The sequence below is a fragment of the Bubalus kerabau genome, chromosome 20 (assembly GCF_029407905.1).
Source record: "Bubalus kerabau isolate K-KA32 ecotype Philippines breed swamp buffalo chromosome 20, PCC_UOA_SB_1v2, whole genome shotgun sequence".
Taxonomy (NCBI): Eukaryota; Metazoa; Chordata; class Mammalia; order Artiodactyla; family Bovidae; genus Bubalus; species Bubalus kerabau.
In genome coordinates this window covers 11,355,856-11,379,556 of record NC_073643.1, presented here as the reverse complement: position 1 = coordinate 11,379,556, position 23,701 = coordinate 11,355,856, and the positions used below count along the sequence as shown (strand labels likewise).

The window sequence follows — 23,701 nt, the reverse complement described above, 5'->3', positions numbered from 1 at the left end:
AGAGTGCGCTGACCACACAGCTGGGATGGAAGCCAGAAACTATCATGGCACATAAACCCATTCAGTACTAACTACCTGCTTTGGACAGCTTCCCGGTACTTCTGCTACTGGACGTGCTGTCAGCCCTGCTCAGCACCGTGATGCCCCCGAAACTCGCCGTCTTGGTCATGGCCGGCTTGAGATTGCGGTTGGAGCTGTCGGAGTCTGTGCTGCTCCAGGCCCGCTGGTGGTCAGACCACTTGAGTTCATTCTCAGAGCTGCTCTGCCTGCTTCCCGAAGTTCTCCCTGAGCCGTCTCGGTTGCCTCTGGAGCGTGGCCACCGGAAAGATGCATGGGACAACGTTAGATTCCGTGAGCAGAATGGACACTGAGCGGGGCCTTTCTTGTAAGAATCATCTAGGCAAGACCCTTCTTGTCAACCCTTCCCAGGGGACCAGCTGCCTCACAAGGGACACCACAGACACCTCACTGATGTACACACAGGTCACACATCACACAGAATGCTCATGTTGCACACAGAAAAACCAAACTGAGAAATGTCACAAAATCCCTCTGCCAGTGAAGGAGCACCGAGAACAATAGGATATAAAATATAACTGGTAACTTCTCCCATGCAGAGGAGAGAGCGGGGTACATTCTCTGGACCCAAATCAATAGTGAATCGATGTTTGAGAGCAATTATGATGCTGAATGAACCTAAAAGCAACTCCCACTGAAAAAGAGTTCTTTCTTTTTAGCATTAAGTAATTGGACCACGGAAAAATGGAACACACAGTTCCAAAGAAGCCATTTACTAATTTAGTTTCGAACTTCATGAGAGATACAGATCTGAATGTATTAAGGCTTTGGCAGATGGCACAGAAATCACAGGAATTCCTCTATTAACCTATGGTGAGAATTTTGCCCGGTGAGTTTAACCTTCATGGGCAGAGGAAAGAGCCCTTTATCCCTTTCCCGCAGGAAAACTTGTGATAATAACAACGGTGCAAACACCACACTGACATGACTTTCCAACGAGATCAACGGAAATAACAAAATCGCTCCATAGGTGAAATGACACATTTGTTCAAAATTCAAATAGAAAAAGACTGAATTTACTGGAAGAGATCCAATAGCCAGAAGTCAATTTTGAAGACTTGAGAGCCTTTCTAAGCAGTGTGCAAAACTGCATGTATTTTACAGAGGAAGTTGATGAAATTTGCATTTTCATTGGTTTCCAATTGCTGAAAGAATAACTTGGTTACCGTTTGCAAAGCCTTTTCTGCAGTTGGAAATTATGGATCATCAAAATATTCTAAGATTCTCATGGACTATAAATAAAGAAGACAAAAACCATAGGCAATACATATAACCCCTAATTTCGTATCACTGTGTGATGTGACATAAATCTTCATCCAAACCTCTAAGATGTGAACAGTAGCTTTATTAATATTCTTCTAAAGACAATCATGGACTGTTGAGATGCTACAAGTACACAGATCTGACTGAAACACTCACCCGCCACATTGTACAGAAGGCATACAGAAAATTGCAGATTTTGCTTTAACTTTTTCTTTCATTTTGTGAACACTTAAGAAGGTCAAAGAATTCAAGAGATAATAAAAATGAAACAGCTAGTTTGTCATAGGATTTTGCACAGTGAAGGGAGGAAATGCAACAGAAAACTCACAAAACAAAAAGCACTCAGCGCCCTGCTCTCTTCTCTCAATGTTTTCTTACAAACATCCTCTCTGTGTTCAGTACCTTGGGGATGGGCTAGTTTTAGAAACAAGGACTGTTTAAGAAGACTATCTTATGAGCAGGACGTATCAGACACTCACCAAGGGCCAGATAACTTTAGTTCCTAAACACCTATGAAATTCAAGCAGCCCAGAGGAGCCTGAGTCGAGAAAATCTGATTATTTCCCTTTCAATCTCTAAATTCAGCTTCAATCTTTGCTCATATAATTCTGATTAATTTGACCCACCCTTGACAAAGCCCAACTAAGGTATTACTTAGCAACAGTGAATGTACCACGGATGTGACAATAATCTCACTTGTTGCTAATATGGAATATTTATTACAGGAAGAGATTTGGGGTGGTCCTTAGCATTCAATATGTGTCAGAAGGCAACTCTCCATACGGGGGTGATCATCACCAATTCTGCTTCAATTATCCTCTCCACATCAACTCTTCACCTCCATGGGAGGAGGAATTCAGACTTCCTTTAAATGCCAGTGTGGCGGAGCCTTTCTCTGCAGAGGAGGTGTCGGCCACCGTTCCTCAGAGCATTTTGGCATGTTTCAAAAACACTGGGTAGCTCTTCTAAGACTCATTTCATTCCCTGGCCAATAAGGCAACCTAAGATTTCCTTAATTCCTACCTTCACTCCACTGGCTCAAATCCTCAACCCTAGTCAAGATCTGTACATTCATTTTAAAAGCGGAATTTAAGCTTTTGCTTTAGAGAGTTAGCTTTAATGAGATTTAAAATGATGCATTTAATTTATGGTCTCTAGATACTGATACCCAGAAATTATCTTTTTTTACTGCTGTATCCATCATTCACTTTAATACTGGCAGGGTAAGGTCCAGAGTTGAACTGCATATCTACTTGGGTGTGGGATCATAGGGATTACATCCACAAGTGCCTTCCCATCACTCCTAAGCCCAGGCCTGATTCCCTTCTAACTGGGAATCAGGAAGATGATGATAATGCGTTATCTGGTCATCAAGAGGCACTGGCCCTCTTGTATGTAACTATATAGAATTTGACCCCAGAGTAGTCAGAGAGCAGGTACTCTAAGTTCTGCTTCTGTGCTGAGTAATGTAACTGACAATTTTAATTTTCTTTCATGTCTGAACATGGCTTTTTTTTTTTAATTTAATTTTATTTTTTAAACTTTACATAATTGTATTAGTTTTGCCAAATATCAAAATGAATCCGCCACAGGCTTTTTTTTTTTAAACAAAGTTAGGTATGATGTAGACTTTGAATTACTTTTATCAGTATGTGGATTGCTTTATACTAAGTCACATTCCTGAGTCTGTGCTTGGTAATTTTATATTTGCGATGGTTGACCTTAGTAGAAGGTAGTTCTGGCTAGGGATCCAGATTTGGGGCTATCTTTGTGACCCCATGTACTGTCCATGGAATTCTCCAGGCCAGAATACTGGAGTGGGTAGCCCTTCCCTTCTCCAGGGGATCTTCCCAACCCAGGGATCGAACCCAGGTCTCCCGCATTGCAGGCGGATTCTTTACCAGCTGAGCCACAAGGGAAGCCCCAAAACTAAATGCCTCTAGGGGTCAAGAATTGTATCTCTACTGGTCTCAACAAACCAAGCCATGGTGTGTGACTGTATGAGTATTGGTGAATCATAGTATTTTCCTGGGCTTTCAAGGGAAAATTTCAAGGTTATTTTCTTAATCTTCAAGTATGAAAATAAACTGTCTAATGATACAAGAGGAAGGTGTTAGAAATGTTGTTCAACCTAGAAAAGTAAAAGCTTAAAAAAAATAGATCCTGTTTTTCGTTTCTGCCAGAGTGTAAAGAGAAGAAATGAACTTTTTTGATGTTGGGGTCATAAGCTCAGATTTACAGAAAAAAGATATGTTCAAAGCCCAGAATCCACTTACTTTTTTTTTTTTTTTTTGGTATTTTCTTCCTTCTAAGCGGTCAGTAACTTTTATTGTTTGGTTTGTTTTGCCTTTCCTACAATAGAGATGAATCCTAATAGTCATAAAAACACTAGCATATTAAATATATGTGTGAGGTATTCAATACACACACACACACACACACATATATATATAGCACAGTATATCCACTGCCCTACAGTGGATGCTAGAGATACATTTAATAAAGTGATGAGAGAATGGCTATAGACCCTTTAGTTCTCTGGCACTCTCTAGCCTCATATAAAACTTTATATATATATATATATATATATAATATGAAACTATATATATGTATTTATTATAAATACACACATTCCCCTTACCCCACACAGATCTAGATTTTACATAATTCATTATAATTGGTGACAATCCCATATCTTTCTTTAGAAATAAAATCTGTGCTTGAAAAAATGTTGTTTGAAATATTATGATGGATAGTAGTGGCTAAAAATCAACTACTTAAATAGCATTATCATGGATTTGTATTCTAGTATTGGGAACATATACACAATAGCAACCTGCCAGAGAAATATTAATTCAGTGTAATTTAGCAAAGTTGATTTGGGAATGTGAAGTCGGTGTATTCCCAAAGTCAGCCCTGGAGAAAAACCCAGAGCATCAGAGGAAGAACCCTAAAAGACTGTAGACCAAGCCATGGTTTGCCAGTCCTGTGTCTTATAGGCCCCAATAAAGCTTCAACACTAGCTTGGAAACAAGCTTTACAAAGAAATAACCAAACATATTTTCTTTCATGAACAGAGATAGTTTACACTAATACACTTATAGTTAACATTGATTCCAGCACATAATCTGAAAACACAGTTTTAAAAAAGGAAACCATACCAACCGAAAGAGCTGTCTTTTCTTATAGGTCTCACTGCATATGTTACTGTCTTCCAAGAGCCTACTGGAAATGAAAAACATGGTTTTTATGATATGAAATCTAAGGGTGCTAAATGCCCTAGGTCAAATGGATGTGAGCCCACTACAGCACACCTGCCTTGCAGATCAACCCCATATGCTACAGTTTATTTGAATTTTGCCGTCATAAATGAATGGCAGCCTGATTTGTCCGTACTCTAGGATTAAGGCACTGATACTAGACAAGGGAGAAAGAAGGGAAGAAAAGACAGAGGGAATGGGAGAGGAGAGGAGAATCAAAGAAACTGACACAGATATAAGAGATATCTAAGGAACTGAATGTATCAGTTGTGATTTTTCTCTTTGGATAATATTAAAATTATTCTTTATTTTTGGGGCATAATGAAATACGACCTTTCAAAGGCAGTTACCCAAGAAATATATTTATTTTTGTAGAGAATTTACTCAGATTTTTGCTTCTGGGGACTGTCAAGACTTCTTAACATATGCAATGAGTATTAGTGACCAATTATATGAATAAACTCCAATTTGAATATTAGGGACACAAGTGCACAAGCAGTCTTTTTATACAAAACACAAATAAATGACTAAGATTAGGGAGTAAGCAGGGAAAATGCCTGGCCAGAAGACTAGGGAACGAGCATCCTACTAAATGGAATTCTAAATGCTCATTTCATCTTCTGGGTAAGGACAGAGAATTTTGGCCTCAGAATCATACCTAAGACGTTAAAACTCAGGAGTTCTTAATTTACTGTAAATACAGAATATTTGAAATCTGTATGGATTTTTGAGGATGTTTTTAGATGTCTTGTAAAGACTTGCTCACTACTCGCATCCCTTTTTCTATAAGAGGTTGTTCAATTGAGGGAAGTTACTTGAAGATTTCTAACTGCTAATATGAACGATGGCATTTTTTAAACCAATCCTCTCTAATGTTCAAGTTTTCTAAGTACAGGAATTTAATCAAATAGCCTCCGTTTTAATCAATTTTATAGGGGTGCCTATTAAGCCAACACCTGAAATGAAATTAACCACCTCTTTTTAAATGGAAACCATATTTCCAACCCAAATTGCCCACTGTGATGTATTTTAATGTGATCAGTACAGCTAATGTGGAATTCCTTAATTCCCCTTGAAAATATGCAATTAAATCAATGGAGCATTTTAATATCTGTATCCGTTTAGAACTATTTTTAAAAGGTACATGCTAAATTTGAAAACCTCTGCTCTTATACACAAGACTTTGTATAAATGCTTTAACCCATTCGTGTCATAACCATCCCTTCCCCTGCTAATACCCTGCCAGGTACACTCTACAAACTAGATCGGTTTAGATAAGTTTTCCAAGTTAGGCCTTTTATAAAAACCAGTAGATTACTTAGAATAAGAAACATAAAACAATATTATTCAAATTATTATCTGTGTAGCTACATACAATGAAGGGGACCGCAAAGTGGCCAATAATACCATATACACTAGTGATGTTAGCAGCCTATTCGATAAGCCAATGAAACTGCAAGTTCCTGTCTCAACATTTATACTTTTTAACGCCTGGGGAATGTAGAAGAATTATATCTTTGTTAGGACCAGAAGTTGAGACTTTAAATACGGAAACTGTTGAAAGCTATGTTTGGAAATAACTGAGAGAACTTTTGTCCCAAATTAAATAGCTTCTGGATATGCTAAATAACATATATGTGAGCATATATATGTGTACACGCATAGATATATGTATTTATTTATACATATATTCAAGCACACACTTATATATGGCATATATATATGAATAAACAACACACACATGACAGACTCTGTTCCTTTAAAGAGATGAAAAAGCAAATTTCGTTTTACCTGTTTTCCACAAAGAGGCTTTCCTGGGAGCAAACTGACTGAAAAACAAACAAAAAAAAGGCATTGGATCAGATGTTCAGGATACGCTGAGGGAGCCCAAATCCTGGCCTGATTTTCAAACTATTTTTTCCTCCAAGAGGAAAAAAAATTAAGAAAACGGTGCAGCATTTTTAGAAAAAAAAAAAAAAGAAGAAAAACCAAAAGGTTAGAGTTAGAAGTGTCAACTTTCCATATGGTGTCTCCAGGTTTCAGAGAGATTTAGCCCAGTCAGCATCAAGGTCGGAAGGAGAAGAGAGGTGCTGTGAATGAAAGTGCGGCAGACGCCTGCGAGCCACAGGCCCTGAGCTAGTGGGTTCCTCCGGGCGGCAGAGACTCAGCCGCCACCTTGGACCAGAGGCCACGTCTGAGTGAAGGCAGAGCATGCAGGCCTGGCACGATCCGCCCGAGGATGGGAGTGCTGGGAAACCACAATCCTGAAGCTAGGACCTGGCCCCAATGAACTCTCACAACACAAACACTTGACCTGTGAACTCTCAAAACTGAAGAGATGTCCTCAACCAATGCCGGGGGGTGAGGGGGTGGGTGGGGGGGGCAGTTAGCAGAGGAAGGAGGGAGGGAGGGGCTCAGAAAGCAAGTGAGAACAAAACGAAGCTAATTGGGAAAGAATATCAAACCCATCTAATACATCTTAGTTTTTCACACAAAAAACCCAGTCACTTTCCTTTTAGCTTCTGTTCTCTAGTATTCATGTCTCTGCTATCTTGAGTTTAATACACAATGTAAGGAAGATAAAATTCCGTTATCATTAGGTGCTGGGGAAAGGTGGATCAAATTAAATTTTAACAAGCAAAAAGAGGAGTCTTAACAAAAAATGGTACAACAGTCATAAAATAAAACTGTGCTTAGGAACTAACATAAAACCGTTTTCAAAGCACTAAGATTTTAACCACAAACACATAACGTATGTGTGGATTTTCTAAATGATGAGTAAGTTCCCCTCCTAAAGGGATCAAAGAGACTGAGCATGCTCATTTTTAAGAGAAAATAACATAAAAATAAAGAAATAATAATGACCTTTCAATATAGAATTTTTGAATTAAAAATGCTATTAATGTAACCACCTTTCACAGAGGCTGGCAGGATGCTGGTTTCTTGCTACATTTTACCAGAGAGATCATTTCCTTCCATAAACTGAAGGGCTAGATTTGGGCATAATGTCCTTTTCTCAGTGGTCTGAGCTTTTTAATGAGGGCATCTCTAGAATCACTTCTGTTTTAACCCCTATGCATTTAACATGCATCCTGAAGATGAAGTGTGCAAAAAGTTTATTTAATAAAAGGCAACCATAGCCAATTAAGCAACAGGCTTTTCAGAAAAGTAATTTGATACTTAATTTTATAAAGGAAAACAAATACAGATGATGTGCCCCTGACATTATTCCTAGGAGGATCTCTTTAAAGGAAGCTAAATATCCCGTTGTTTGTACTTCCTTCAGTTGGGTTTCCCAACCAATTAGAGTCAAGTCTAAGCCAAGTCTTTGTATATGAACAAAGTGATACTATGCCAGATATCCACAATGAATTTAATACCTTGCTACGTTTCAGCTCTTGAGATTGGAAATAGGCCAATTACATTTAGGATGTTCTGGCTGATTCTGAATAACTGAGACTTGACTACGTCTTTGAAGGAGCTATCAAAGACATGCTGACCTCTTCGGACTTGTTCAACTAATAGCATTTGGTAAGGGAAGCAGCCCAAACTCTTCGAACTAAAAACTAAGGCACATGCAAATTAAAGATGATACTCTCTAAAAACCCATCTCCAGAGCATCTTCCTGATTTTTGTGGAAAGGTCCTAAAAAAAAATCATCTCATCATCCATCCACCACACTTTTCGTAAAGACAAAGACAATTATGGGTTATGATTTAGTAACTGATGAAAATGTATGTGCGTGCATGTGCACACACGTGTGTGTATTAAAAGAAGCATTAATAAACAAATTTTAATAGCAGAGAAAGATAAAATTATCACAGTAATTAAGCCCAGCATTCAGAGCTGTGAGGTATATGCAGTCTCAGATATATACATAAAGGGCTTTGTTTAAAAGGAGAAAAATGTTTTTGCCTAATGGGTTATAGAATTCTCTTCCACATGCTACCCCCAAGCCAGGTGGTACCTCACACCCTCGTCATCGGCTCCCCATGAAGAAAACCAAAGATGAAATCTTTCTCGAATCCCTCTTTACATATAAATATCCTTCAGAAATTACCCTCTAGGCAAAACAGGTCCTTCTTAAATATATTGCTTTATCTACTTAACCTTCCTAAAGGAAGCAACATTGCATAGGATTAATCATAAAATAAGTTGACATGCTTGCCAAAAGGAAAGAAGAGTTATATTTCAAATATTTCTGACTTCAAAAGTACACTTATTATTTGAGAACTAAATTGTTGTGTGCTCTGAATTAAACATTTCAGTTCTCAAATAACAGATGAACTGGTCTTATTTCAAGATACCCAAATTCTCAAACTATATTTGAAAAGCCTTTTTTGGAAAATCCCCAAATAAATCTGCATATTCTGATTGTGCACCGATGTACAAAGCACACACACACACACATACGTGCATCCCTTAGCCATCAAGATACATTTGTAAAATATTCAAGAACACTTCTAATTTTAAAAGAAATTTGGGTTTTTCTAAAGTATAAACATCAGGAAGTATTTTTCTATAAATGCCTATTGTAACTTCAAGTAGAAAAAATAATCCTACTTAAGTATATCGACATTTGAACCTGTTTGAACTACTCTACGACTTAATAACTGGCAAAGGAAGCTGGTTTTATTACCTCTGTTTATAAGTTATGAGGATGCTAAATTAAAGACCAGCTTAAAAAAATTATATGTCTATAACTTAATTTCCTTATGCTGGATTCCTTGCATTTGTTTTATAAATGAGTTAATATACTTACTATCTTGTGTACCTTAACAATTTGGGTAGTTATGATCATTTGGGAATCTGGAATTATACAGATAAAGGCTCCCTAGTGGGTCCCGTCTTTATGTTACCATATGTATTCGAGAAAGTTCATATTGCTGTTGTGCCCTTGAGTTTGTGTTTAACAGAGAATATGGTAATCTCCTGTTAATACAGGGTGGCCCCCAGGGACCCTTGCCTTGTGTGGTACCACCCACGTGCAGCAAAGCTGGTCTGTGTGTCTAAAAGAATACAGCAGAAGGGAATATATGTCACTTCCAAGATCAGCTTATAGCACCGGGCTTCCATTTGGGACCCTTTTCCTTTCCCGCTCAGGTCACTTGCTCCAGGGAAAGATAGTTGCCATGTTTGAAGACACCTGGCAGCCTACAGAGAGCTCCCCATCACTATGAGATCTCTAGCTTATAGCCAGCAGAGAACTGAGGGCTGGCGATATGTGAGTGGTTCTTGGAGAAGACCACTGCACCAAATCTGCAGATGACTACAGCCCAAACTGACAGCCCGACTGAAGCCTCAAGAAAGACCAGAGACAGAATCACTCAGCTAAGCCACTCCCACATTCCTGAACCCTGCAGACTGTGAGATGAGAAGCTTTTTGTTTTCTTTTTTTAAGCTGCCAAATTTGGGGACCACCAGTAGAAGGTATGACTGCATTGTGTCTACAAGAGCTATCAGACAAGGGAGAAAGACATTTGGCATTTTATTTTCTGCTAGGACAGTGGCTCATGGTCGTTCAAGTGTCATGAAAACTTAGAATAATGTGATAAACACTAGAGAGCATATCCTTAGAAAAATGTACATATGCTCATGAACGTAATATTTAACAGGTGATATCAAGGATTTTAGGTCATCTCTGAAGCCCTTCACGAGCACACTCTGGGTTGTTTTTGTCATGCTCAGTCACTCAGTCGTGTCTGACTCTGCCACTCCATGGACTGTAGCCCGCCAGCCTCCTCTGTCCATGGGATTCTCCAGGCAAGAATACTGGAGGGGGTTGCAATGCCCTTCTCCAGGGAATCTTCCCAACCCAGGGATAAAACCAACATCTCTGGCATCTCCTACATTGGTAGGCAGATTCTTTACCACTGAGCCACCTGGGAAGCTCTCTGAGTACAGAAAGCCAATTAAAAAAACCTACCGCCCTAGGAGATCAAGTGAAAATCAGCTTCAGAAACATGTCAGTCTCCCACCTGAATTAGTAAAACCAGAAGTGGTGGCCACCAGAGAGTCTATCAAAAGTGTTTACTCCTCCTCTCCCACAAGGAGAAGCAGCTACAGCATTGCAGAGAAGGCTGAAGAAATATTTCATGGAATAAAAGGGCTATGACAATAGCTTTCCATTTAGGCTATCTCACATTTAGGTCTGCTTTTACTTGTTAAAAAAAAAAATAATAATACAGCATGTGGCCACAGAGGCTTTAAACAGGAACCCTTGCCTCCAATCTTCAGCTTGGAACCCAGGTTCCTTACTCCTACATCTCCTAAACAGGGATGTGAGGAAATGCGCTGTGGACTAGGAGTCAGGCTGACCCCTCCTCCCTTCGATGACCTCCTATGGGCACGAAAATACAAAACTGAAGGCTAGCAGGGCAAATGTCACCCCCATCACAGGCATGCATCAGTGATGCTAGTTGCCGTCGACCGGCACTTGAGTGTCTGGCAATGTGACAAAGAAGAAAAGCATAATGTTGTTTGTACATTATGTGGGCGACTACTCTTTGCTTTACAATATAACAACTCATTCATAAACTATATGGCTTGCCAGAATTATACTAAGAGGAAGAATGTGTGTTTGTGTGTGTTGTATGTGTGTGTGTATAAAAGAGAGAGGAAAAAAAGAGAATAGACTGTCTTTCAGAAAAATTTCTCATCTTGAAGGTCATCAGACAGGAATACTCTATCTCCAGTCCAAGATAGGTTTATTACAGTATTATGACTAGAACAGAGCCTCTCATTACTGCATTCTTGTATCCAGCAAACACAAGACAAGGTCTACCATGTGTCAGGCTGTCCTTTGCACCATCAAGAATTCTGACCATAATTAAAAGGATTTTCTAGAATCTTCTAGAATTGTCCCTGGACATCATTCAACAATGGCTACCTCATCTCCTTCTCTCACACTCTCCTAATTTGCAAGCTTTGGACCAGGCTATTCAATTCAAAATTGTATTTTAATGTGTCTAAGAAAGGCAGAGAGGTTCTAGAGCAGATGGCAGAAACCCACACGCGTGTGAAAGAACTGCAGAGTGTCACTTCCTCTGTAGCTCATATTAAGGGATTCAGCAGAAGGTGGAAGATCAGGGAGGCTAGCTTGGGCTTAAAACCTCTGGGGATAGCAGGCCCCTTGCATGTTAAGCATGGATGCCTAGGTGTCTAGATGGCTTTTTAAGGAACAAATCATGAGAACAAATCACAGAGGAGGTCAGATGCCCATCTGCCTTAGGAAAGACAGAGGTGTCGGCCACAGAGAATCTACACAAAGGTGCGCATGGCTATACCTCTGCAGAGGGAAAAACCCACAGCATTTTCCAGAGGCTGCCAAATGCACCCATAGAAGGGAAAGCCTATGGAAACAGCTTGTCCTTTCCATTCTGTTGCATCTAAATTCAGCTTTTTTTCATCTTTTAATTTGTATGGAATGTAATCACATTTAATTTTAACAGTGAGCAGAAGAATAAAAAAAAAATAATCCCAACCACATTTTCTTTGTTGGGATATGAACAAAAGAAATTGTTTTCTGATCATTCCCTTGAAAATGGGTCACGGAACAAATTTTATCTGAAAATGGGGTGGGGGAGGGGATGAGTATCTTTATTTACCTTTGATATAATAAAGTGTCCATACTTGCTAAGAATGCAGAAAATTCTGTGTGTGTACGCTCAATTGACTCTTCTCTCGTTTTGGAATTCTTTCTTCTGCACAATGTTGGTCTTAAGAAGAAAACCACCTGGTATCTGTTGGCTAATATAAATATGAAGAGCTTTCTGCAAAGCTGGCAACCTCTCTGTATTTAAGGTCTATTTTATTGACCCCAAATAGTACTTCGATATTTGGGAACACACACAAACCTCTGGCTCCTTTTCCATCACTTCCTGAATCAGGTCCTCTTCCAGAAGCACCTCTGGTCTGCTGCCCTTTCGGCAGCTCCCTGCCTCCAGCTTCCCTCATTCCTATCAGCTTCCTGTCTGGGGAACGAGGCTGCTTTACTGCTTGGAGGGACCGCACTCAAGAGGCAATGAAAACAACTACTCACATCATGTGCAAATATTCTCTCCCTCACTCTCTGATATTCCTCTTCTCTCTCTTCAATTGATTTACTTCGTCTGTCATCTCTAAATGGATGCATTCTGTTTTGCTGAACAGAAAAGAGAAATCAGGAGGGTTACCCAAGGTGAGCCGTTGGAAATCTGCAGTCAAGAAAAACTGTCAGCTGAGAGTAATAAATGTTCACTTAAATAAATGGGGCTTGACAAGTCTTACTCCCTCCGGTCCCCGAGGAAGTCGTGGTGGGTGATGTGTGTGGGGTGTGTGCCTTGTGATGGCAGGGTGCTCCTACTCCTGGCTGTTTCCTTGTTGGATGCAAATAGCTCGGTGTTTCTGGAAGGTAAGCTCTGAATGTAACTCAGGCATTCAGCCCGTTTGCTCTGTGATGGGTTCAGTCTCCTTAGCAAAGATGTGACGCCCCAGGAGGAGGCGGAATGGTGGTGAGAAAGAGGAAGTGGCGAGGCCAAGGTGGCCACGAGAATAAATGGCTTTGAAAACTTGTGGTCAGAGAAACAGAGCAAGAAGGGGCAGAAAGGAAGATGTGGATGCCATTTCTCTGCATCCTAATTTGCGTTTTTATTCACTCAGAGACTTATTCTGTGAACCGCAGCTGGGATAAAAGGAGGAACTGAATTCTAAAAGCCTGTCTGTGGATTAGGGTCAAAATCCAGAAAACTAACAATTCAAAGAACCCAGCATGAGGCCTGCTCTTCCTCCGCCTTCTATTGGAGTCACTTCCTGTGTTTCTATCGCTTTTGCATTTTATCCCTGCCATTCCTCTCCCAAACGCCCTGCACTAACCACATCCATCCATCCATTCAACAGACATCCTTTAAGTACAGGACACGGGCACATGTGTCAAAGTCAACTCAAGCCATGGTGTGGTTCAGGGGTGGTGGTGGTGGGAGGAAATGAGATACAGATGATGGACCGTTTTTTTTTGTTGTTGCTTTTTTTTTTAAAGTGTCAGAGATGCACATACTGGCTCACAGTGACTCACTGTGGGTAATTAAAATAATAACTTGAGTGTGATGCAGAGTGTCTTACCTTTCAGCATTCTAAAGCAAAGTCATTTTCATAAAAGCTCTATTTTCATTGTCAGAGACAGGAAGCGTAATTGTAATGGCATTTGTATGACTTTCTATGGTTCTCCTTATCACTGAAAATGTGTTTTCTTTTGCCATTTACTTAGTTTTCTTCTTCATCACCCTGGAACCCACCCCCTCCACAGGGAGAAAGTCTCTGTAGCCTTGTCGAGTTCCCGTGAATAAAGCTATTCTAGAACCATGTAATGTTTTGTTACAAGCAAAAAACAGGGAAGGAGGAAGTTCTGCTACAGTTCGTGCAAAACAAGCAAACAACTGACATGGAAGTTAAAACACAGGAAGGGGTGGGGGACTACAACATAAACTTGATTCTTTGTTGCGAAGACTTATTTTGGGAGAGTTTGCAAAATCCACCTGGCCTCACCATAACAAGGATTGTTGTTTACAGCTACATCAGTTGATCAGCGGTCCATATTGACAATCCAGCGCAATGTGTGCAGAGCGGAAGGATAAAGCTGTAGGGAGGGGAACGACTGCCAGAGTTACACAGACACCTGGAAATGCGACTGACAAAGCTCTTCCCATCAGCTCAGAGCCTGCGGCACCCCGACCCCCCCAGGCATGCAGCAGAGCCTGCGCCAAGCACCACCCATGCAGCCCAACACAGAGCCAGCGCTGAAGCAACCATGACGTGGTCTTTTGCTACCCACCGAATGCCAAAGGGGGAGGTAGGGGTGGGGGGCAGGAGGTTGGGGGAGGGGGTTCTTTTCAGAGGCAGGGGAGATTTGGGAGGGGGAGCAGGGACAACAGAAGAACGACAAGAACACCAGGCAGCCCACCTTCCAAAACGACAACGTCAGCCACTCTCAAACTTGAGAACCAACCTGAGTGTCTTCTTTATCAATACTAGAGTTATCTCGCTTCAAGATAAACCGCTTCTGGGATTCTTCACCTTTTTCATCTTTTAAATGTTCACAAAACCTTTGCTCTGGTCTGCCAGCAAAGTAAAACATATCAATAAAAAAAGTTTTTTCCCCTGTTTAAAGTTATTTCTTAGTGTTTTTTTTTTTTTTTTTTTTCCCCCACAGTGGCATTCAAGAAAAAGTTTACACATGGTTTTGATACTAGAATTGCTGGCAATATATAGGGAGGTAATACTGTGTCACTTCACATGTGTTGTTAGGATACCTTTGCTTTGTTTGTTCACCATGGTAGAAGTTAAAACAAAATTTTAAAAGCCTGCAAATATATAGTGTGTATTTTCTATTTTCTATAGTTATTTTGACCTCTGTCAGTCCTGAATTTCATTAAGTCCCTACCCTTATTCTCTATATGTTTAGAATTTGGGATTACTACATTAAAACTAGGAGAATACTTCCTATTATATTTTCCCTTTCGAGAGCTTTCTGAATGTCCAGGGAGAGAGGGCTGTCTATGAATTATTTCCATCTTTCTTTAATGACAGATGCCCTGGAATCTGGCTCCACCAGACTGACATCCTCGACCATGTCTTGTAAATCAGTTGAGTAACTGGGGGGAACTGGAGATGTTTAGCTTAAACAACTTAATGCCTGATTAGCATGGGGAAAATGTTCCAAGCAGTTACATGGTATTGATTAGTCAATTGATTTTTTAAAGATCCTCTTAATCATCTTGTATTATTACAGGAAAGGGCTCCAGTACCCTGTTCATTTCCCACCAGCGTCCCTGCGCACCAGAGAACTTGGTGAATGGCTTGTGCGTTGGTTAATCACAGAGGACTAAAATGTCCATTTCTAGTATAGAAGCAGTTGTAATTGATGGCTCTCAAAAGGTGTCTTTCAGGTCTGATGTATTACTTCTGAAGCCAGGTGGGTTTTCTGTGCCCCCCTGGGTTCAGTATGCGTTCAGGAAGCCAAATCACTGCCTGCGTTGTTTAATATGAATGGCTAGTAAATAAGAGAATCTCATTGTTTCCTTATAGCTCCAAAATAAGCAAACACTTTAAAAACAAAGGAGCAGTTTAAGTGTATAATTCAAATCTTGTTGAGAAATATTGTTTCCTTAAAAACTCATTCATCAATTATTATAATACTGGGGAGCAGACAAAACCAGAAAACTGAAATAATACCAGTTATAGCTTCTGGAATCAGATGTAATTTCTGCATTCTTTCATTCAGTCTTTGCAATAAGACTTTGATGTAGGAGAAACAAAAAAAATTTTTTTGCCTCTTTTACAGATAAGGAAACTATCCCTCAAGTGACTCTTGACTCCAGTTTATATATTTTCCCACTAAGCTACAGGCATCAAACAGCCTGCTTACTTCCTTACAGAGAAGTGAACAGTCTCTCTCTGCTTACATTGTACTCAGTCGGCTGGAGGGCCTCACACCTCAGGATAAAGCACAGAAAACCTGCATCATCTCATCTTCAATATTAATGTAAATGTTATCCACCAGAATTAACAGGGACTAAAATACAGCAGTCTGGATGTGCGGATATGACATTTTAAGATCACAGCGCTAAGGAGACAGAGTAAATTTGCACTTTATAATGAAAAGATCATTGACAGTAAAGAAATTAAATATATTTTGGTGGAGCCCAGTCACAGGACCCTTCAATCACTTATAACACTATAAAGTCTGACAATATTATAATAGCCTGAATAGCTACGGGTCACTGTAAATGAGCACAATTCTCCAGGAGTTTTTTTTTTTTTTAAACATTTTTAACCACTCAGATATTGTTATATACATATTTTTATGCAACAAGGGAAATTAAGATATTAACTTGAACACAAATGCTAATAGTAGCAATGCTAATTAATCCTCTCCTAATAGCCCTGAGCTCTGAACATCTGATAAACTCCAGTCAATGAAATGATTGGAGAACGGCTAAACATACAGATCTATTTCTTATATTTGTTGCTGCTGCTGCTGCTGCTAAATCGCTTCAGTCATGTCCGACTCTGTGCGACCCCAAAGACGGCAGCCCTTGGTTCTAGGCACCAAGGATACACTATTTAAAAAAGCAAGATCCCTACCCACATGGAACTTGCAGTCCATCTCTGGTTAGTATGATGAAATCTCACTCTAAATATTTTTCTCCTTAAAAAGCACTTTACATGAGTGCTCAGTCGCTTCAGTCATGTCCAACTCTGCGACCCTCTGGACTTTAGCCCACCAGGCTCCCCCGTCCCTGGGATTCTCCAGGCAAGAACACACTAATCATCTGTAAATGTTCATTTAGAAATGAAATGGCACTCATGAACATAAGATGAATTTGCTTCAGACTAAATTCTCCTTTTGGAGAAGGAAATGGCAACCCACTCCAGTATTCTTGCCTGGAGAATCCCATGGACAGAGGAGCCCGGTGGGCTAAAGTCCAGAGGGTCGCAGAGTTGGACATGACTGAAGCGACTGAGCACTCATGTAAAGTGCTTTTTAAGGAGAAAAATATTTAGAGTGAGATTTCATCATACTAACCAGAGATGGACTGCAAGTTCCATGTGGGTAGGGATCTTGCTTTTTTAAATAGTGTATCCTTGATGCCTAGAACCATGCCTAGAACCATTGGAAAGCATTTGGTTGGGTGAATAAATGACTCAATGTATGAATGAATGAAAATTTAGCACAGCTGTATATAAGTCACAGTAACTCAGGGACAGATCAAAGAATCACTAAGATATGTGGTCATAAATTCATAAATGTTTAAATTGTAAAATAGAACAGAATAGAGTTGGGTTAGTAGGAACATAAATTCAAATTCAGAACATTAGGAACATCTTTAAAAATCAGATTTATGTTTGACTGCAAGCTGACCAAAACTAATGATGTCATTAAAGAAAAGGTTTTCACACTGGAGGAAAAGAGCTGGAAATGGGAATTTTAACTTTTTGAGGTTTGGGAACTTCTCAGTTTAAAGTGTCATTACAGTTACACAAGAGCTATTTAACCATTATTTTTGAAACTTCATTTGCATTTCTTCATAGTGCTGGTTTATTTTTATTTCATAGCAGGACATATTCAGGAAAAACACATCCATCACTTAAGCAGGGGTAGTCAAAGGAGCTTGTCTGAATCAATAATGTAAATATTATTGAGAGCTATATTTGTTACTCTGATATAAATTATGCAAAGGGTATCATCCACAACTGTTTTCAAAAAAATTTGTATTTGAACATTAGAAATTAATAGTACAAATAACTAATCATTTCTTGACTTACCAAAAGTGTTTTGAAAGATTATAAAGTAACCATTTGAAGTTTGCATAAAAGGAATAAAATAAACATAATAAGATTTTTCCAGGTTGACTTTATAGAGACTTATCTAGAGGTAAGGAGTAATTTTCAGTTTAAACTCATGCAAACTGTAGTTTATGACTGAAATATTACATGTGACTGCACTAAAAATTACCAGTAATGCACTGTTATATTAAAGCTTTTAAAAATCCTTTTAACCACTAATTTAACATCATAGCACAAAATGAATGAAACTGCAGTAATATGGTATGGACCTTCATTTAAAATGGTGATGAATTACTTTCAGTGGATCAAGATGAGGATGTAACTCTAAGAAAAACTCCTCAAAGCTGCAAAAGGTCACAGTATTTATTAAATGAACGATAACTAGAGTTTACTATGTATCTCGTGGCCACGCATTATACTTGCCTGCATTTTTTAGCATATGTGCTGCTGAAGCAACCGCTACATGCCTACGTTATTTTTCCTGGAAGATTGTAGTCCATGAGTTATTTCTACCTGTTTATCATTACCAAAAAGCAGAGAAAACAAATCTAATGTTTCTTCTTGATTAAAAAAAAAAAATAGCGTCTTCCCACAATTCATAGCAGGTATCTACTGTGGCACTCATTGCTCACGTGTGGAGGACAGCAGTGGCATTTCCAGTCTGTCTTGGGATCCCCTAGTCAATCCTTTCAAAAGTCTGAACCAACTTCTCACTGTTCCTGATTAGACAAAGCTCATGAATTGAGAGGCAGTATGGCTGAGCACAGGGACGTCCCTGGTGGCTCAGGTGGTAAAGAATCTGCCTGCCAATGCACAGGAGACGTGAGTTTGATCCCTACAAGACGCCCTGGAGGAGGAGGGCATGGTAACCCACCCCAGTGTTCTTGCCTGGAGAATCCCATGGACAGAGGAGCCTGGCGGGCTACCGTCATGGGGTCGCAGAGAGTCGGACACGACTTAGTGATGAAAAAATAACGGCTGGGTGAAACACCATTGCATAAGACTACCAAACTGTCTTACTCAACTGGTTCCAATTTTAGTTTTTCTCTCACCTGAAGCTTAAAAAACGATGAGCGTGCTTTATTGTGTTTTTTATCTTTTTGATCTAGAAGTATTTTCAGTGGTTTATTCCCGCTGCCAGTTTCTTGAAACCAAATATATACTTTTCTTCCAAACAGTTCAGCTTAATCACTCCCCGCTTCCTCCCCCAACATACACACAAATGAAGAATTCAATTCTACTAAATGCAGAGGAGCATCAAGGGACATCTTTGAATTTCACCCTGAATAATGGAAAGATGGTCATCAACATGCATACATCTTAACAAAGAAATGTGGCTGTGCACAACAGGATGAAATGCTTTATGTGTAACACATTCGTTGAAAATATTTTAATAGTCACACATATTAGAGAAGTCTAAGTGGCCCTGTTCCCTTCACATGGGAAAATATTGAGTTACAACATCGACATTGCTTTATGTGCTCAGTTGCGTCCGACTCTGCAACCCCATGGACTGTAGCCTGCCAGACTCCTCTGCCCATGGGATTATCCAGGCAAGAATACTGGAGTAGGTGGCCATGACCTCCTCCAGGCACTTCCTGACCCAGGGATTGGACCCATGTCTCTTTCATCTCCTGCATTGGCAAGTGGATTCTGCTGAGACACCTGGGGAAGCACATTGACAATTGATATTTCTTATTTATAAAAGAAAGTCCTACATTCTTCATTACATATTTTATAGTTTCCACTTTCATCCTGTCCTTTTGATTCTCTTTTAAATGAGACTACACCTTACAAATTCAGTATTCTAGCATTTAAGTCTGGAAACCAAACAGCTTCAACCAACAAACTACAACTTCTCTTTCTACTCTGTACCTCAATTCCATTTTTCCTAGAGACATAGTGATACGCTCACAGCCTCCCCAGTAGCAGAAATCTTAAGATTAATAAGGCACAGGAACTACACCAAGAAGATTCATTGCAAACAGGCTCTGGCCTTCAACTTCCTCCAAGGTACAAGTGCTAACATGACTGTTGCTCCTCAAGGTGGATCTAGAAGCAACGAAGGGAGCCTGCAGAAACTGGGCCTATTTCTGCTGCCTACAGGAGGCCAAGCTGCAGATGGAATGAACCAAGTCACCATAATCTGTCTCCCTCCAAAACTACCGTACGTATAGGAAAATACCCTATGTAGTATTTATAGTAAATACTATAAATAGTTCATGTATAGTGAACCTTCCTCTGCTGCTGCTGCTAAGTCGCTTCAGTCATGTCTGACTCTGCAACCCCATAGACAGCAGCCCACCAGGCTCCTCTGTCTCTGGGATTCTCCAGGCAAGAATACTGGAGTGGGTTGCCATTTCCTTCTCCAATGCATGAAAGTGAAAAGTGAAAGTGAAGTCGCTCAGTCGTGTCCAACTCCTAGCAACCCCATGGACTGCAGCCTACCAGGCTCCTCCATCCATGGGATTTTCCAGGCAAGGGTACTGGAGTGGGGTGGTACTGCCTTCTCTGGAACCTTCCTCTAAACTGCTGCAAACTGTAAAATACAGATAACGTCTTTACACACTTATACACCTAGGCTGGCACTTACACACCATGTGCTTACACACACATGCACAGAGTCCTGATCAAAATGTTCCTGGCTCCTCCAGTAAACTCTGAATAGAAAGAAGATGAATCTGACGTATAGCCTGTACTTCCCATGGAAAGTATGGTACTGAATGTCTGAGAAATGCTTGGCCCTTGAAAGAATTGAGAAAATCTCAGTTCTAAGTTTTGCCAGGACAGTTTTTAATCCAGTGTGTTCTGTGGTTCTGGAGTTTTGCATCACAGTTTTATTTTTTTTTATTTTTTTATTTTTTTTTAATTTTATTTTATTTTTAAACTTTACATAATTGTATTAGTTTTGCCAAATATCAAAATGAATCCACCACAGGTATACATGTGTTCCCCATCCTGAACCCTCCTCCCTCCTCCCTCCCCATTCCATCCCTCTGGGTCGTCCCAGTGCACCAGCCCCAAGCATCCAGTATCGTGCATCGAACCTGGACTGGCAACTCGTTTCATACATGATATTTTACATGTTTCAATGCCATTCTCCCAAATTATTAACATTAATTGAGTTCTCTGTTAACTTTTAAAAAAATTAAATGTAAATTAGGATTTTGTTTTTAAAAAAAGAAAAGAACAACCAAAAAACAAATACAATGGGTCTGGTCTCAAAAGGATAGTGTTTGGTTTGTTTCTTGCTTTTATCATCATTTGGGGTTATTGATTCTGTTCATGTTGATTCTTGTTCTCCAAACCTCAGGCGTGGCTGAGTGACAGGAGTGGTGGATTTCAGGCTTGATCTTCTGTGAATAGATCTGATAAGATCAAGACATGAATCTCAGCCTAGCTCTAGCTGCCTAGAATGCTGTGAGTTAGTTAGCTAGATACTTGGAAATTATTTTTAATGCATACAAAAGTTCTTTTTAAAAAAGTTACATTCAAGATATTAATATTATAGAAGGTACGTGCCTGTTTCATTCCAAAATTAAACAGTAAATTATACATGCAATACTCAGAGGCCCATAAATAATTTCACATTGTGAAAAGAATATAACACACTTTATTTTCTCTCCTCAACGATGTATGTCTGTCTCACCTACAGACTCTGGTGTTGTCTGAGGTATTTGAGGAAAATGATATGAGAAAACACACTGGAGAGAAATGATATGCAGGTTGACCGTTGTTAATAAATAAGTCTTAACTTTAGGCTGGTTAAAGAAGTAGGTTATGTGTTTAGGAAAAAAAAAATTGTCATGGTTTTCTTGAGAGGAATGTAATTCTTCATTAGGTTCCTGACCTTTGGCTTCAAGTCAGATGATTTTCAACACTCTTCCTATAAACAGTGTAGAGTAAATTTGTCCTGTTTAGAAATGACGGGATGCCAACCAACCACTCAAAGAGTTTCCAAGAGGCGCTTGGAGACAGCGATACTAGGTCCTCTTCAGAAGGTTACTAAGCAAGCATCGGTTCAGGACGCTGCTCAGTCCATTCCCACTGCTGCTCACATTCCAGCCAAAGGAAAAGAAGAAAAATAGACGTGGGAGGAAGAGCATGGGTCTTTTGGTTTGTCTTGGTATAAATGCACTTTATCACCAGCCGGGAGTGAAGCGGTTAAGGCTCAAGCGCTAAAGACTCCCACCTTCAACCTGAGCCCCTTCAGGAAACTAAGCAGAATGGACACCCCTTGACCCTGCCGGGGTCCTGGCCACGTCCCACTAGTCTTCCCGGAGAGGGTGGCGGGTCCCCCGGTCCTGTTCACATCTCAGGGATGTTTAACCAAGTCAACTGGGCTCAACTGCTTCACCCAGAGAGAGGCTCTGTTTGGCTGAATCAGAAGAAGGTTCATGGTTCTTGAGATTTATCAAATAGCTAGCTCAGTGGATCATCCTTTGGGCAACAAACAAGCAAACCACGGACGTCACTATATGCCACTCCTCACTCCTGGCCAAAACCCACGTCCACACTGGGAATCCGGCACTCGGGCTCCTGAGCACTAGACTCCTAAGTGTCATCCTCAGCGTCTGCCTTTGAGTCCTATTCTTGTTTCCTGCTTGTGAGGACCTGTAACCTCTCTCCCCAGCAGACCTACTATTTCTTTCTTTGCTCTGTGCTCTTAGACTAGGGGATTGGAGGCAAAGACAGTGGGACAAAGTGAAAGACAAAATAAAAATATGTTCAAGAGATGACAACGTTTTAATATGAAGATTTTTTTAGAACTAGTTCAACAGGTGCTCTGACACACGAAAGGCATTCAGATATGCATGGGATTCTCTCTGCCTATGATTGATCTTGGCCCTTTGGAAAATAGTAGGGAAAGTTTCTAGTCTTCAAATGATACACCTTGAACATGCATCTTTTCTCTCGGAGGGAGAAAAGGAGAGAGAGGTGTAGAAATTGTCTAAGAAAAGAACAATGAACTGCTCTGGGCTACACAGGTAGAAAAATAAGCAAAAGAGAGAAAGTGAAAATTAGAAATAGACACAAAGAGAAGAACAAAGCTTCTCATAAAAAAATAGACCCATGTATTTGCAGCATTTACACATATATATTTTAAAGCACTGTTCATCTTTTAACCTCAATCCTAAACATCAAAAGTAACATGGGACTCCCCTGGTGATCCAGTAGTTAAGAATGAAAGGGACATGGGACACGAGTTCAATCCCTGGTCCAGGAGCATTCCATGTGCCACAGGGCAACTAAGCCCATGCACCACAACTACTGAAGCCCAAGTTCTAGAGCCCCTGAGCTACAGCTGGTAGAGCCCACACGCCTCGAGCCTGTGCTCCGCAAGCAGAGAAGCCGCCACGATGAGAAACCCACAGCGAAGAGGAGCCCCCGCTCTCCACAAATAGAGAAAGCCTGTGGCTCAGACGGTAGCGTCTGCCTGCAATGCGGGAGACCCAGGTTCGATTCCTGGGTCGGGAAGATCCCCCGGAGAAGGAAATGGCAACCCACTCCAGCACTCTTGCCTGGAAAATCCCATGGACAGAGGAGCCTGATAGGCTACAGCCCATGGGGTCACAAAGAGTCGGGCACGACTGAGAGACTTCACTTTCACTTTGTGCACAGCAACAAAGACCCAGCACAGCCAAAAATAAAAATAGATTTTAAAAAGTAATATGATAGAAAGTAAATACATTTTAGTTATCACTTGCAGTACCAAGTTGTACACACCCTAATACCTCTGCCCCAGATTTCCAAGGGGCTCATCTGGTGTTGCCAAA

At 40.3% G+C, this 23,701-nt stretch overlaps 1 protein-coding gene across 20 annotated transcripts in view; it reads right to left on the bottom strand.

The window, feature by feature from the left end:
* Positions 1-23,701, bottom strand: part of ARPP21 (cAMP regulated phosphoprotein 21) — a 165,353-nt gene that overhangs the window by 78,151 nt on the left and 63,501 nt on the right. For 9 of the 20 annotated variants that reach the window (XM_055557344.1, XM_055557342.1, XM_055557336.1 and 6 more), the window contains exons 10-14: positions 14,584-14,692; positions 12,643-12,744; positions 6,393-6,430; positions 4,507-4,566; positions 73-305 (exon numbers count right to left, since the gene is read on the bottom strand). In XM_055557344.1, the coding sequence (XP_055413319.1) occupies positions 73-305; positions 4,507-4,566; positions 6,393-6,430; positions 12,643-12,744; positions 14,584-14,692 (542 nt within the window). Of the gene's footprint in view, positions 1-72; positions 306-4,506; positions 4,567-6,392; positions 6,431-12,642; positions 12,745-14,583; positions 14,693-20,927; positions 21,293-23,701 lie in introns of those variants that run through there. The other 11 variants (XM_055557345.1, XM_055557346.1, XM_055557347.1 and 8 more) reach the window with 11 other exon arrangements.